Source organism: Ursus americanus, chromosome 7 (assembly GCF_024610735.1).
Source record: "Ursus americanus isolate L20-20 chromosome 7, mUrsAme1.1.p, whole genome shotgun sequence".
NCBI lineage: Eukaryota > Metazoa > Chordata > Mammalia > Carnivora > Ursidae > Ursus > Ursus americanus.
The window spans coordinates 37,839,190-37,856,281 of record NC_142133.1 but is presented as its reverse complement, the minus strand read 5'-3'; the positions used below and the strand labels follow the sequence as shown (position 1 = coordinate 37,856,281).

Here is a 17,092-nt window from a genome sequence, read left to right as displayed (position 1 = left end):
TTAATTTTATATTTAGCTTTGAGTCTTTCAAGAAAAAGTCCCCTTTAGGAATTCTTCACATCTTGCAAAGATAACTTACGAGAAGAACATCAACTTTGCTACCCCAAAATTTCGTAAGGTGGAAAACTCTAAAATTATGTAAAGAACATCCATGTTGAAACAACTCTGACCCACATATAACTAAGAATATCGACTATGAATAAAAGGAGAAAGTTTCAGAGAAAAATAAGACATCCTAAACCCTTTCTGTTCTTACGAATGAAATTACGAAACAACAGACTTTATAAAAACATTTCAAGAGTGTAGTCCCTTCTACTTTTGAGACAAAAAATTGAAACAGAAAGCTTCACAAAATTATCGCTTAAAAAATAAAAACACCTAAAATGATAGGAGTATGTCAAAGAGACACAGGACACAACTGAAAGTTCTCCCAGTGGCCAAAGCAAGGCAAATTGAGCAATAAAACCAAGTAGTATTGGATTATAACCCACAGTATAAAATAATTATCCAGGAGTCCGCATGCTATAAATAAATGATTGAATAAGTAAAAGAACACATGGAGGAGAACAGACAGGTCTCCCATACAGAAGAACTCCAAACAACTTATGTGGAAACCTCAAGGGAGTATTTCTGTTCCATCTTATGCTTCACCTCAAGATGGTCAAGCATAACTCCCCACTTCTTATGTGTGGGTTGGGCATAGTGAATTCCTTCCAAATCATATAGTACGTAAAGGGGTAAAAAAGTAACATTATAGTGGAGAAACCTGACAAAAACTACCTCAGCCTGGAGATCAAGGTCAACATCAACACTGATGAATCATGTTGATATCATGTACCCTCAATATGATGTGATAGGAATGTCACTTTGTGGTCTTCTTCTGCAAACCCCATGATCCCAGTATAATCAGGAGAAAGACATCAGACAAACCTGAATTGAGCACATTCTACCAAGTACTTGGCCAGTACTCCTCAAAAATGTCAAGGTTGTCAAAAACAAGGAAAGCCTGCGTAACTGTCATTGTCAAAAGGACCCTTAAGAGATGTAGTGACTAAATGTAATATGGGATCCTGGGTGGGATCCTGGAACAGAAAAGAATATTAGGTAAAAACTAAAGAAATCTGAATAAAGTATTGACTTTAGGAAATAGTAATAATTTGCTCACTAGTTGTGAGCAAATGTATCACATTAATGCAAACTATTGATAATAGGGGAAGCTGGATGTGGGCTTCACAGCCCACAGTTTTTGTGTAAATCTGAAACTATTCTTAAAAAATAATGATCCACGTATTAACCCATATTTTCTTTTTAAAAAATGACCTGAATTTAGGTAGATATGTTCTTATGTCTGAGTTTACTTTAAAATGTATCTAAAAAGGGACACCTGGGTGGCTCAGTCAGCTGAGAATCTGGCTCTTGGTTTTGGCTCAGGTCATGATCTCAGGGATGTGGGACTGAGCCCCAAGATGGGCTACGTGCTCAGTGGGGAGTCTGCTTGAGGTTCTCTCCCTCTCCTTTTGCCCCTCCCCCTGCTCATGCTCTCTCTTTCTCTCAAATAAATAAATAAATCATTAAAACAATGCATCCAAAAAATTAGATGGATAAATGGAAGAATAGAGGGCTGACTAGGTGGATAGACACATGGTAAAGCAACTATAGTAGTTGTCAATTGTAAAATCTAGGTGGTTGACTCAGCAATTCCACTCCTCGGTATCTACCCAAGAGAAATGAAAACCTGTGTCTCCACAATGACTTGTTTGCAAACGTTCAGAGTAGCATTATTCACAATACCCAAAGCTAGAAGCAATTTCAGTGTCCAGCAACTGGTGAATGCATAAACCAAATGTGGTATAGCCACATGTTGGAATACTACGCAACAATGAAAAGGAGCAAAGTCCTGACACATGCTACAACATAGGTGAACCTCATGAAAGCAGCCCGACACAAATGACTACATGTTTTGACCTGTCAAAAATCAATTGACCCAGAGATGTGAGGATTTATTTCTGGCTTTTTGATTTTATTCTGTTGATCTATAGGTTTATCCTAATGCCAATACTACACTGTTTTTGTGACTGTAACTTTGTAGTCAATTTTTGAAATTGGAAATTGTGAATCTTCCAACTTTGTTCTTCTTTTTTCAAGATTGTTTTGGCTATTCAGAGTTCTTTGAAATTTCATATAAACTTTAGGATGAGCTTTAAATTTTGGGAAAGAGAAAAGACTTCCCCCCCAAAAAAAACCATTGGGATTTTGATAGGGATTGCATTGAATCTGTATATTTTCGATCTGTGAACATGGAAAAATTTTCCATTTACTTAGGTCTCCTTGAATTTCTTTCAGTGATGTTTTGTAGTTTTTAGTACATAAGTCTTGTGTTTTCTTAGTTAACTTTATTCCTGAACATTTTCTTTTGATGCTATTTTACATGGAATTGTTCTCTTAATTTTCTTTTTGGACTGTTCATTGCTAGTATATAGAAATACAACTGATTTTTATGTATTGACTTTGTATCCTGCAACTTTGCTGAATTCAGTTATTAGTTATAACATTTGTGTGTATGCGTGCATGTATGTGTGTGTGTGAAAAGAGAGAGAAAGTGGGGGTATTTTGTATCCACAAATAGACAATACCTATTTTTCAGTGACCTAAAAAAGAACATTTACAAAAATCATCATGTACATAATGATCTCTACAAATCTCCAAAATTCTCTTAAGACAATATAACAAAATGAAAAAAAAGCAATAAAATGATTTTCTAAAAAAATCACTTGAAATTCTGAAACCACATTTCCAAATAACTCAGTTCAAAGAAGAAATATAAATCCATTCATGAAATAATAGTAGTGAGAACACGACTTTATACACTAATGGAACTCTGCTCAGAGGAGAATTTATATTACTAAATATTTTTTATTAGAAAGCAAAAAAGAAAAGAAATGAATCAAGTGTCCACCTTACATGTGTTAAGGATCTTTACAAAAACCAGAAATCAATTCAGACAAGATAAAACAGGAAAAAATATATTTTTGATTTGATTCAGAGCTGAATTGAAGGAGAGGGAAAGCTGAAAAACAGGTCTAAAAAGGGCAGAAAGCTCAGGTGGCTCACGGGTTACTTTCTGAATCAGGTAACGGAAAGCAGTGAATCAGCTATGGGATGAGTCAGCTACAGCTGTTTTAGGTCTTATCATTTTGCTTAAGATTTAGTTGCCATGGAGAGAGCATAAAATTAGCCTAGGTCAGGTTTCATGTCTATTTTTTTTAAAGATTTTATTTATTTATATGTGAGAGAGAGAGAGAGCACGAGCAGGGGGCAGAGGGAGAAGCAGGCTCCCCACTGAGCAGAGAGCCCGCTGCGGGGCTCGATCTCAAGACTCTGGGATCATGACCCGAGCCAAAGGCAGATACTTAACTGACTGAGCCACCCAGCCGTCTCTCATGTCTATTTTTTAATCTAGAAAAGTTTCGTGCATCTTCATTGATGGTTTCCCCAAACCCATGGCCAATAGAGAGGGGTTAGTTCCACAGGAAAAACTGGGGTAGTTTATCAGAAGAAGGGGCAATGGATACAGAGTGGCAAAAACAACGAATCGTCCAATTACACACCTTTAGAAGCTAGACTTTTGTGAGGCTGTTCACTACAGCATTTATCTATAGTACCAAAAACTATGAGTGCTCAGTATTAACTGAACAGTTAAATAAAATATAACACATTTAAGATGGTCTGTGATGCAGCCATTACTAATTGTGTTTTGGATCAATATTTAAAGATTGAGAAACTTGCTATGGAAAAATTGAATATCAACTGTGTAGAGTCTATGAATTAAATTCAGTTTTAAAAGTTTAATTTTGCATATAACCAACACCTGAAGAGAATGCACAAAAGTGATGTGTGTGTATCTGCATCCTAACCCCTGAACTTGTGAATATGACCTTATTTGGAAACAAGATTTTTGTAGATGTAAAAGTAATTAAATTAATGATTTTGAGATGAGCGCATCCTCGATTTTCCCCATGGGTCCTAAATCCAATGACCGGTGTCCTTGTAAGAGGCAGAAGAGAAGACAAAAACTGCAGAGAAGGCCATGGCCATGTGAAGACAGAGATAAAAGAAGCCACAAGCCAAGGAATGTCTAAAGCCACCAGAAGCTGGAAGAGGCAAGAAATAAATCTCTTCTAGAGACTTTGATGGAAATGTAGCCCTCCTGACACCTTGATTTTAGACTTTTGCTCACCATCACTGTGAGAGAATACATTTCTGTTGTTTTAAGTCACCCAGTTTGTGGTAATTTCTTAGGGCAGCCTGAATTTGTGTAACAAATTACCACAAACTGGTGGCTTAAACAACAGATATATATATATGTTTATCCACACACGTATATACACGCATGCACACACACACATATAACAGGAATCTCTCTATAGATAGATGGATAGAGCCAATATGTAAAATTTATTTTCCCCAAATTACCATATTTTCCCACAACAAAGATTATTGTTTAAAAATGTGGGTCTAATGTAAGACAAAATAAAATTTAAGCCAAAAAATTAAATGTGCCCGTATTCTCACAGGCAATTCCGAGCGGGAATGCTAGCCACCGTGACTCTGGAAACCGCCCCAGCTGTGTCTCCTGTCCCCAGGCTGCTTTGAATGCCCCGGCTCCTGAGGGTTCTTTCCACCTCCTTCAGGTACGAGTGTCCCCTTCCCCTCCAATCTGGTAGCTTGCTTTACCCCATTTCACCTTTACAAATGACCCACATCAGTACCTATTTTCACTAACGGGAGGACATCTGAAGAGGAGTTTTGCTTTTAGGACCTTGTCATTGCTTCTTTACGCCATTACGCCACCTCCCTCCCTTTGCTTTGGTGTCCAGGTTGGGTGGACTGGTTTGGGACTGGGTCTCCTCCTCGGCTGCCGCCGTGGTTCCCGCCCCGTCTGACGCCAGCACTCAGCATCCCCGATCCCCATTGTCAGGGAAGGGGAATCAGGCATTTACAGAGTGGGGTTATTACCGCCTTTCCAGTGCTCCTAACCCATGGGGAGGGATGATGAGTAAAAACGGACGGAAACACGCCTGCTCTACCCTGTGAATTCCGCTGCCGCTCGTGGCCACTGTTTTCTAAGTTCTCCAAGGGCTGACGTGAGGATTAAAGTTACTCGTTTTTGTTGGTAGGGTGGGAGTGGGGGTTGGAGGGGAAGGCGGGGGAGTGAAAACACAGGCCACCTTATTTTTGGAAACCCGGCCGAAGAAGGTGTTGTCCTCGGTGTTCTCGCTGCCCAGTATCCCCGGATCACCCAACAAAGCAGTCGCCATCTAACCAGGCGGATTCTGGAAAGGGGAGCTCTCTTGGGAGTCGCCACAGGGTTGGGGATCACCTGCAACAGCACCAGGACCCCAGGCAGGGTTTACGCCCGAGCTGTCCAACCGTCACCAGGTGGCGCCAAAGCGCAGCCGAGACCCCGGGGGATTGGCGTCCTGCAGCCTCGACCTGGAGAAGCCCGGGAAGCCCGAGGATCAGACGCTGCGTGCCTCTTTTGAGAAGGGGCCCTGCCCTCTGCCCTCTCCCTAACCCCAGTTATGGCTGTGAGGTCCAAGAGTGGAGATTCTCTGGGGAGGACAGGCAGGCAGCCTGGAGAGATGTCAAGATTGTATCAGGACTGGAGGACCAGAGGATGGGAAAGTTTCGCAAAGGTGGGCGGGAGAGGGTGCGAGAGCCGAAGTGGCCTTGGGGTCCCAAGCCGGAAAGTGAGGGAGACAGGCCACGAAGCTAATGTCTGCATACGTTCGCCCTGGCAGAAGTCAGGCCTGGGAGGAGAAGATGTTCTCCAGGGATGCCACAGTGGGCAGGAAAGGACCACAGAGCATTCAGATGACCTTCCCTTAATGCTACAAAGGTTCCCCCCAACTTAGATGCAACCTGCTGCAGGAAAGTGGGAAGCGGAAACCCCGATTGACTGGCAGATTCCTGAAAAAAACAGAAATAGTGCGTTTGCCTGGAAATGACTAATATTTGTGGGTGGCTGATGGGTTTTATTGTTTTAATAGCCATTAGGAGTAATAGATCCTCAAAAAAGAGGACAAGTTTTGTAACAAAAATAAAGTTACATTTTGTTTTACCAAACCTAGACCTTGGCCTGCGAAAGGCAGATCAGCTACAAATATTTGTAAAAATCGACTGCATATAAGAAACCTTAATAAATTCCAAAAATCAGCAATTGCAGTGACTATATTCTGTAGCTACATTGTAACCAATAAATACGTCAAAGCAAAACAAGAAAACCCAGCCACTTGGAAATCATAAAAGGGGCGGGGAATTATTCTAAACAGCACTAGAGTCCTAGAGAAATCAAGATCAGAATACCAGACTCTTTAGAAAAAGATTACGTAAGAAAACACCGCATATTGATGCTAAGGTGTATGGGCAAAGCCGTGTCTTCCCATATAAACTCACAGCTTTAAATGCTTTTGTTAGCTGAGACAAAGAGAATTTAATCAACTGAATACTCTACTTAGAATTTTAGAAAAACAAAATCTTTAAAAAAAAAAAGATTTTTACTTACTTATTTGAGAGGGAGACAGAGAGGTCGAGCATGAGTCAGGGGGGAGGAGCAGAGGGAAAAGGAGAAGCAGACCCCTTGGGCAGGGAGCCCAAGGCAGAGCTCAGTCTCAGGACCCTGGGATCGTGACTTGAGCTGAAGGCAGACGCTTAATCGACGGAGCCACCCAGGCGCCCCGAAAAACAACAAATCCTTAAGATAAGAGTAAAGAAACAACTGCAGAGATAAATTAATTAGAAAAATTAATTAGTTATTTTTAAAAAACGAATACACAAATAACACTAAGAGAAAATGCAAAATGTACATCTCTTACTTACCTTGTCCTTCAGAAATTACTTAGCCATCTGTCTGAGCAGCGGGCCCTACCTTCCCCCCAATTTGCCCACTGTGCCCCTTTAAGGAGAGTCACTATACACCCTCCCTCGTAGGTTAGAGCCCACTGCCACATGATCTGACATAATCTTCAAAATCCTGAAGTTCCCACACCTACATGGCCAGGACGAGATTGGAAATGTCTTTTGAGGTTGATACAAGTCACTGACCAGTTGTAACGTGCTTATACCTGTGTGTGTGTGTGTGTGTACAAGTGTAAGGCTGTGCATGGGTATGTGTGTTCAGGTATGGGTGTACAAGTGTGGGGGGTGTACAAGTGTGGGGGTATCTTGTTTTCTTTTGGTCCTTGAATTATTCTGAATTGTGGAATTCAGATGGTCTCTAAGCGTCTAATCCCAACACAGAAGTACATTTTTATATGCTCTGCAACCACTGATAGACATGTATTATAAACCAAGGATTTTAATGAATTCAAATTGTGCACCCCAAAGGAACAACCAGAAGGGAACCGCTTTGATTTTCTTGTCCACCTGTATCAATCATCTGTAATAACAGCACCATATACCAGGGACTCAGTGCCAAACGATCATTATCTCAGTTGACCTTTCATGACGTAGGATGTGCTATGATTATTCCCATCAAGAGCTAGCGAGGGCTCAGAAGGGTTAAAGTGATTCGCCCTGCATCACACACCTATCTCAGTGCTGACCCACTGTCAGGTTTGTATGGCTCCCAAGATACTGGTCTTATCATTATGCTATAAAAAGTATAATAAGTTTTTTTTATGATAAAAGTATTTTAAAATTATTTTTAAAGTATTTTTTCCTTGGAGCATTAAAAAGTATTTTTTTCTTCATTCTTATTGTATACATATAAAAAATAGTATGTACATTTGCCTTGGTCTTTTTTAGCCCTGGGTGTGACCCGAATCAGGGGTCCCAGTATAGGCAGAGCGTGGGACACTGTGCTGTGATACGAGCTCCGTAAGGGAGCTGCAGAATCTGAAGTTTGTTCACTCGCATCAAGTCCAGACCCCTGCTTGCCCTGCAAGAATCTGCCGGGTGGGAAGACCTCCTTGTTCTCATAATCCTTCAGTCTCTAGTCTGGCCTCAGAATCTGCTTTTCCTCATTCTGCTGGGCTTGCTTTTCTCAAATGAGCAAACATGGCGCTGGCTGGCATTAAAACACCGCAGTTGCTACTACACAGTGAGTTTTCCGTACTTGAGTCCTATTCAAGATATATAAACTGACGGGGCGCCTGGGTGGCTCAGTCAGTTAAGCGTCTGCCTTCGGCTCAGGTCATGATCCCAGAGTTCTGGGATCGAGCCCCGCATCGGGCTCCCTGCTCAGCGGGAAGTCTGCTTCTCCCTCTCCCACTCCCCTTGCTTGTGTTCCCTCTCTCACTGCCTCTCTCTCTGTCAAATAAATAAATAAATAAAATCTTAAAAAAAAAAAGATATATAAACTGACTACCTTGTACTGGTATCAAAATTTAGTTATTTTTTCACGAAGTGTTTCTTTTGATTTGTTAATACGATAAGGTTTTCCTGGTTTGCCACTTCATCAGTTTCCCCCCCATTTTGGTGTCCAATCTTAAGCAAAATCCACAGCCTCGCTAGACCTTGCTAAATCTGAGCATTGGCAGAGCATCCCAAGGGTGAGAAGACTCAAATTCCTAAAACTGCCTTGGCGTCACTAAGGTTTGCTAGACCTGGGTCTCTCTGCCTACAAGTATTGTCAGCAGTTTCTCTGAGCTCTGGCGTATGTTTGCAGTGGTTTTTGCCTTTCCTTTTTGTTCTGTGTTGTGTGGGTGCTTTGCTGGGCAGTTGAAAGGAGTTGCATTGAGGACTGTTAGCCAGAACATCCTCTCAAAACACAGTTGTGCTGAATCTTTGTCAGTCCTGTGGAACAGCCAGATACTGAATTTGGAGTTGGCACTGGGGGCACAAGGAACCTTCCCTCTCCTTCCATCCCTCGCCACCATGCTCACTTCTCACCCTCTTCAGGAGGGCAAGTGAGGTCTGGCTAGATACAAGTGTCTGTGGCTCTGGAAAAGACTCACAGGAGTATAGCCCCAGAGGAAAAAGCCAGAAGGGTGATCTAGACTGCTTCAAAAAATTCTGCCCTCTTGTCTTATGTTCAGTCATGGCTGAGGGTGAGGGTGAGTCTCCTTGTGGCTCCTTCTCTTCTGTGGTGGTCTTACTGACCAGGGGTCCTTCAGGTCTGTGCTCCTGACCATGCTATGTGACCACAGCCGGGGGAGGCCCCCACCTCACAGAAGTCCTTGTTGTCACTGCAGCCGCCCTCTCATGAGGTCTCAGACAGACATTAGGGAACTTCTGCTCTTGCAGTATGAGTTAGAGAGAGAGTGTGACCTGCCTTGGCACCAGGAGACCCAACTCTGAAGGTTGGGAGTCACTGCTGGGTGGCTTCTCCCCCTACCATCGTCTCCCTGTAGCCAGGTGTCCGTGCCCCTGACAAGCCTTTAGGGTTTTTCCTCTCTGTATTTGGCAGTTGAGGGAAATGACCCCAAAGAGTTACAGTCACTTAACAGACCCCTTATGCCTGAAGGATGAAGGGAAATGGGGGTGAAGGGATGGGGATTGCAGTGGAGGGAGAAGGACCCAGGGTAAGGAGCCCACATCAAGGACAGCCAAGGTGGCTGCAGTTTGGATGGTGAGGGTGGAGCGGTATGAGGTAAAGTGAGGGGTTGAGGGTCTGTATCATGATAGCAGTGAAGAGCCATTCCAGGCTTTGAAAGAGATTAGTGACATAACGTGATCTGTGTTCTAAAACAAGTCTGTCTGTGCTATGACTTGGAGCAGGATAAGGACGGTCTTAACAGGGTGTAGCTATGGCCTAAGTGAGAGGGGATGGCAGCATGGGGGTATTGGCAATAGGTGAGGAGAGAAGACCTATTTAGAATCTGGGAGCAAAGAATGAACGATGCACGTACAGCTCAAGGGTGAGGTCACACTCACCGTTCTGTGCCCACTCACACCTCCATTCACACTTGCACCCCACCTTCCCCTGCCACTTGGTGCTTGGTGGAATGCACGGACACCAGCACATGCCCACGTCCCTGCCGTTCTTTCCTTGTCAGTGTCCTCGGACGGAAAGATTTCTCTGTGAGTCATCTCAGAAGGAAAACTGGCGCTTGGTACCTTTGGATTAGGGGATAAACATCAGAGACGAGAGCTGAGAAGAGTGAGATCCCCAGGCATGGATCACTGGAGCTCAACAAAGCCATGACTTCATCTCACCAGGCCCTCCCTGAGAACTCTGGAGAAAGGCTAGCCCGCCACTCCCCTGCGGCCCTGGCTCCCTGGGTCCTGGTCCCTGGAGAAGCTGCACCAGAGTGCCATGGTGACGGTGGTCACGTGAGAGGCGTGGGCCCCCACGTCCATGCCCCGAGGACTCAGAGCACCACAGGTGGAAGGAGGTTTGGGAGCAGGACCCCTGGGCTTTCATGCAGGGCCTCTTAATTGTCTTGAGGACAGACACAGCTGAAGTGTGGTGTCTCTGCCTTCAGCCCTCCACCAAGGGCTAGTGACGCCCAGCCTGAGCGAAAGCATGGCGGGGGTGGGGCTCCAGGCCTGAGGGGCGGAAATACCAGAAGCCACAGAGGAAGGACCAGGTGCTGAGAGAGAGGGATAACTGCTAGCTTCCAGGCAACAATCAAAAGTAAGGAAATGCTCAAAGAAATGACAGGATCAGGGCCTATGGGAAGGCCGCAGGAGTCAACCTGAAGGAGCTCCCCAAGCTGGAACAATCGGAGCAATAAAATAAATACTGTAGTATTGCAGCATAATGTAGTATGCAACATAAAATGAAGATTGATGTTTGAATAAGTAAGTGCACGGTGGTGGTGGTGGTGGGGGGGAATCTTCCTTTCCCCCAAATTTCATTTAACGTAGGTAGATATTCCCTCTAGGAGGTGGAGCTTAGTTCCCTTTGCACACATGAGAATAGACTTAACTTAGTGGCTGGATTCCAAAGCATAGAGTTTGGAAAGGCAAAAATAGTAATGCTACAGTGGAGAAAATGGGCAGACACCGCCTTAACCATGTGATCAAGGTAATCGTCACCGGTGATGAGTATGGATTTACGTGCCACCTACCGTGACACCAAGAGAAGCCACTTCGCCACTGTGGCATTCTTTCCAGAAACTCAGGGTCCCAGTCTGGTCATGAGAAAAGCATCAGTCAAACCAAAATTGAGTGGTATCCTATGAAATACCTGGCCAGTATGGCTCAAGAATTCACCAAGGTTGTGAAAAACAAGGAAAGCCTGAAAAGCTGCCACAGACTGGAGATCCTGGATTGGATCCCGGAGGAGAAAGAGGACATTAATGGAAAAATCCAGTGAAATCCGGATGAAGCCTAGAGTTTATTTAGCGGAAATGTCCCCATATTTGTTTTTTAGTTTTGACAATGTATCATGTGTTGACCTAAATAAAGAGGTAAACTGAGGCAAGCTCAAACTACCAGAAACTGGGTTTAGTCGGAAAATAGCGGAGGAATTGCATTTTGGGAAACGCATGCTATAGCAAGCTACAGGCGGGGCTTTTGAGGTTTGGGGGCAGGCCGATTTATGGGTGAGGAGTGCAAAGATGGGGAAGTCCAGCCAGAGTCCAAGCAGTTAAGTTCACTGGCTTGGGAATGGGGAGATCTCGGCAGATGTCCATTGGTCAGGAGATAAGTCTCAGTCTTCTGTAAATTGGGCATTTATGGCAAAACAGTCTTTCAGTTCTTTTTTTTTTTTTTTTTGAGATTTTATTTATTTATTTGAGAAAGAGAAACAGAGAGAGAACATGAGCTGGGAGGAGAGGGAGAAGCAAGCTCCCCACTGAGCAGGGAGCCCAACTTGGGGCTTGATCCTGGGACTCCAGGATCATGACTTGAGCCGAAGGCAGACACTTAACCAACTGAACCACCCAGGCACCCCAGTCTTTCAGTTCTTAAGTTCCATTCCTTTGAGGGTGCACGCATGAGATTCTCCAGTTCGTATCCTCCAGTTTCATTTTAGATTGGGACCTTTCCACATGTGTAATGTAAGCGGATAACGTCAGGGGAGACTGAACTGGCCGAGGGGTGTACGGGAAATCTCTGTACTATTTTCACAATTTCTCTCTAAATCTAAAATTATTCCAAATCACAGGCTTATTAAAAATAACGTACCTGGGAGATTATTGTTTCAGTACACAGGGAGCTTTCCCATTTGTTCTTAGCACAGCGCCGTACTTTGTCATCTGGATTTACTATTCAGGCATACCTCATTTTACTGCACTGCACTTTCTTGTGCTTCACAGATACCTTTTTGTTGTGTTCTGTTTTTACAAATTGAAAGTTTGTGGCAAGCATCTGTCAAGCAAGTATTTCGGCACCATTTTTCCAACAGCATTTGTTCACTTCTTGTCTCTAGGTCACATTTTGGTAATTCTTATAATATTTCAAACTTTTTCAATGTCATATTTGTTATATGATCTGTAATCAATGATTATAACTCACTCAAAGCTCAGATGATGATTAGCATTTCTTAGCAATAAAGTATTTTTTAATTAAGATATGAACATTGTAGGTTTTTTTTGACATAACGCTGTTGCACACTTAACAGACTACAGTGTAGTTTAAACAACGTTGATAAATACTGGGAAACAAACTCATTTGACTCACTTCATTGTATGTACTGGGAAACAGACAAGCTCATTTGACTCACTTATTGTAATATTTGCTTTATTGCAGTGGTCTGGACCTGAAACTACCGTATCTCCAAGGTATGCCTGTAATTTATTGAACCATTTCTCTACTAATGAATATTGAGGTTGTTTCCAATCTTTTCGCTATTACAAACAGTGGTGCATGGATGATATGTCATTTATACATGTGTGAGAATATCTGTAGAATAAGTTTCCAGAAGTGCAGTTGTTGGATTAAAAAATATTGGCACTTGTTTTGACCAATACTGCCAAACTGCCTTCCCTAGAGGTTGAATTAATTTATACTTCCACCAGCGATGTAGGAAATGACTCCCCACACCCTTCCAACATCGGTTATAGTGAAACCAGCTATAGACCCAATGCAGCCCTCCTTGGGTTTGGTTCATTTGCTAGGGGGCTCACAGAACTAAGGAAAACAGTTTACTTATTAGGTTACCAGTTTATACAAAGGACATTAAAGGGTGCAAGGAATAGCCAATAAAGAGCTCTATCAGGGTTTGTCTGGAAGGGATCTGCACGCAGGGCCTCTCTCCCAGTGCAGCTGGGGGCGGGGGGCACTAAGCTCCTGGCACAGGATGCAATCTGGTTTACCACCTGGAAGCTCTCCGAACCCCGGAGCTCAGGGATTTTTATGGAGCTCATTGGGCAGGTATGACTGGTTAAACCATTGACCACTAGTAACTGAACTCAATCTGGTGTCGCCTGGGTGGCCCAGTCAGTTAAGTGTCTGCCTTCGGTCTGGGTCATGATCCCAGAGTCCTGGGATCGAGCCCCGCGTTAGGCTCCCTGCTTGGTGGGGAGTCTGTTTCTCCCTCTGCCTCTCCCCACTGCCCCCACGCGTGCTCTCTCTCTCAATAAATAAATAAAACCTAAAAAAAAAAAAGAAAAAAAAAGAACTCAATCTCTAGCCCTTCTTCCTTCTGTGGATGTTGGAGGGTGGAGCTGAAAGTTCCAAACCTCTGATCACCTGGCTGGTTTCCCTGGCAACCAGCTTCCATCCTTAGGTTGCCTAGGGGCTTTCCAAAAGTAACCTTATTAACATACACTCATGTGTGGTTGAGGGGGCTTGTTATGAATAACAAGACACCCATTTTACCTTTTGCACTCAGGAACTGAGGACAAAAGATCAAATGTTATAACAAAATATTATCCCATCGCTCTCATCTCTTGGGAAATTCCAAGGGTTTTGGGATCTGTGAGCCAGGATCTGTGGGTGAAGACAAAATATATGTATTTCTTATAAATTATAATATCATAGATGTATAATAGTATGTGGTAGGCAGGATAGTGGCCCCCAAAGAATTCTGTATTCCAATCTCTAGGAAACGATGAGTATGTTACCTTACATGACAAAAGGGACTTCATGGATGTGACTAAGGATCTTGATTTGGGTGTTTGTCCAGGATGTTCTATGCGGCCCAATGTGAGGGGACTTAGAAGGGCCTTTCTGAGTGAAAGAGGGATCCAAGAACATCTGGGTCAGAGAAGGAGTTGTAATGACAGAAGCAGAGCTCGGAGTGACGGGGGTGGTGGCTTTGGAAGGAATGCAATTAGCAGGGAGAAGCTGTTCAAGGCAAGGAGATGGATTCTCCCCTAGTTCTTCCAGAAGGAACGCAGCCCTGCTGACGTCTTGATTTTAGCCCAGTGAGACCTACTTCAGACTTCTGACCTACAGAACTCTAAGATGATACACCTGTACCGTTTCAGGCCACTAAGTTTGTGGGAATTCGTGACAGCAGCAACAGGGAACTAATACATGCTAACTGTGGTATAATTTCTGTATTTTAGAAAGATGGCTCCATCACCTCTCCACCGCCTAACCCTCCAAACACTTGCATCTAAACTTCCTGTTCCAGTGGATGACTATCCCAGCCCCCATCAAAAGTCAGTGTTGGGGGCGCCTGGGTGACTCAGTCGTTACGCGTCTGCCTTCGGCTCAGGGCATGATCCTGGCGTTCTGGGATCAAGCCCCGCATCCGGCTCCCTGCTCTGCTGGGAGCCCGCTTCTTCCTCTCCCACTCCCCCTGCTTGTGTTCCCTCTTTCGTTGGCTTAAAAAAAAAAAAAAAAAAAAGCCAGTGTTAACTCCCCAAAGACCATCGGTTAAACTTGTTCATCAGGGTAAGCTTAGTTTATTAGACTCGCTGCACCAAGGGAGAACACCACTTGCTGGAATCTTAGCAGCGTCTCTAAACAGGGACACGAGGACAGGATGTTTATAGAGTTTTAGGGCTAGGGCTGGGTGATTTTAAGGCACTTCCTGCAAGGAGGAGAGCTGGGTAGGATTGAGCAAGTGTATAACAGTTTTGGAATGGTGGGCATGAGGTGAAGTCTTCAGTGAGGTGAAGGTCTGAAGGAGTGTTGATGAGCAAGTCATTTTAGTTGGGTCACAGTCTTCTCTCCCAGCAGCAGGTCTTTCCTGGAGCCATCAGCTAAATTACCGTTACTGGATTTCAGTATTGTTTAATACAAAGATAAGAAGGTATGCCCAGTCCCAGTATTGAGAAATACAGGGGTTATTGGGTTCACCCTTTACCTTCCGTTCCAGCCACTCTCCCTCCTTTGTCCCATACGTTCCCACCACATGAGCCTTCTTTGGTTTTCGAGAACACTTCAAACGTGTTTCTGCCTCAGGGCTTTGCACTGTCTGTACCCTTTGTCTAGACTGCTTCCCCCTTACCCGCCATCTTCACACGGCTGGTGGCTTCTTGTCATTTAGAGACACACCTTCTCTGCCCATCAATCTAGAAATTACATGTACAGATGCTATTATGTCACTCTGCTTTTTAAAAAAATATTTATGTATTTTTATTGTGGCAAAATATACATAACACAAAATTTACCCTCTTAATAATTTCAAGTGTATAATTCCGTGGCATTAAGTATATTCACATTGTTTTGTAACCATCGCCACCCCCCGTCTCTGGAAACTCTTCATCTTTCCAAACTGAGACTGCATATATCCGTTAAACAATAGCTGTCGTCTCCCTCTGCACCTCCAGCCCCTGCCAACCATTATTTAATTTCTGACTTTATGAGTTGGCCTCTTCTAGGTATCTCACGGAAGTGGAATCACACATATTTGTCCCTTTGTATCTAGCTCATTTTAGCATTATGTCTTCAACGTTCAGCCATGTTGTAGCAAGCGTCAGAATTCCATTCCTTTTTAAGGCTGAATAATATTCACATATATGTAATATATTTTATACTATAAAACATATTTTACACACGCGCATACATACAGGTGAATGGACGTTTGGGTAGTTTCCATCTTTTGGCTATTGTGAATAATGCTGTTATGAATACTGGGTTACAAGTATCCATTTGAGTCCCTGGTTTTAATCCTTTTGGGTATATACCCAGGAGTGGAATTGCTGGATCATACGATAATTCAGTGCTTCATGTTTTGAGGAACTGCCATACTGGTTTCCACAGTGGCTGCACCATTTTATATTCCCAGTAATAGTCATAAGTGTTCCAATTTCTCCATATCCACACCAACCCCTTGTTATTTTCTGCTTTTTTAAAATAATAACCATCCTAATGCATGTGAAGTGGTATATCAGTCCATTTTAATTCTGTAAATAACCTCTGTAACTAGCTGAGACTTACACACACACACACATATTTTTATTCTCCTCCACCAATGCTGTAAGCTCTGTAAGAACAGGGATTTTAATTAAATTAATTAATTAATTAATTAATTAAAAAGAGGAAGGTGGAGGAACGACAGAGGGAGAAGGAGAGGGAGAGAGAAAATCTTAGGCAGGCTCCACACCCAGCACACAGCCCCATGTGGGGCTTGATCTCACAACCCTGAGGTCATGACCTGAGCCGAAATCGAGTGGGACGCTTTACTGACTGAGCTACCCAGGTGCCCCAGCACAGGGATTTTTGTCTCTCTTGTTACCACCGTGTCTCTAGCACCTGAGAGTGCCTAGCAAGCCATAACAACCGTAATGACAATAGCCACAATAAATACAATTGCCAACATTGATCCAGCACTTACTATGGGCCAGGCACTGTCTTATAACAATATAACAATCCTGGAAGAGAGGTATTCTTATTACTCTTATCATCCTGATTTACAAGTAATTGAAGCATGGGGAATTTGCACAAGGTTACACAATGAGTGTCACTGTAATTGCGAAAAAAATGATTTTGGAATAGAAGAGCAAAGGAATGAATGATTGGGAAGGAGGATTTTATGAGTTGGTAGACTATTGTAAAAGTCCCAGGACAGGTTGTTAAACCTTAACTTCTGACGGTAGTGGTGGTGCTAGACCAAGGGTGGGGAGATACAAGCCACAGCGGAGGGAGAATCATTGACAAGACTTCATGGTGTAAATGTGTATTCAGGAATGTCTCTCTAGTGTACAAGAGAATGAGATTGTCTAGGATGGGCACATGGGTTGTGAGAGGAAGCTTAAGACAGACTTGGGAAGATGAAGGAAAAACTAACCCCAAACACCGCTGATAA

The 17,092-nt window shown here is 43.4% G+C and overlaps 1 protein-coding gene across 2 annotated transcripts in view; it reads left to right on the top strand.

Moving 5' to 3' along the window:
• The window catches only part of EXOC6B (exocyst complex component 6B), a 600,442-nt gene that overhangs the window by 7,223 nt on the left and 576,127 nt on the right, over nt 1-17,092 (top strand). For both annotated transcript variants that reach the window (XM_045788250.2, XM_045788249.2), the window contains exons 3-4: nt 4,575-4,691; nt 12,640-12,671. In XM_045788250.2, coding sequence (XP_045644206.2) covers nt 4,575-4,691; nt 12,640-12,671 — 149 coding nt within the window. The remainder of the gene's footprint in view (nt 1-4,574; nt 4,692-12,639; nt 12,672-17,092) is intronic.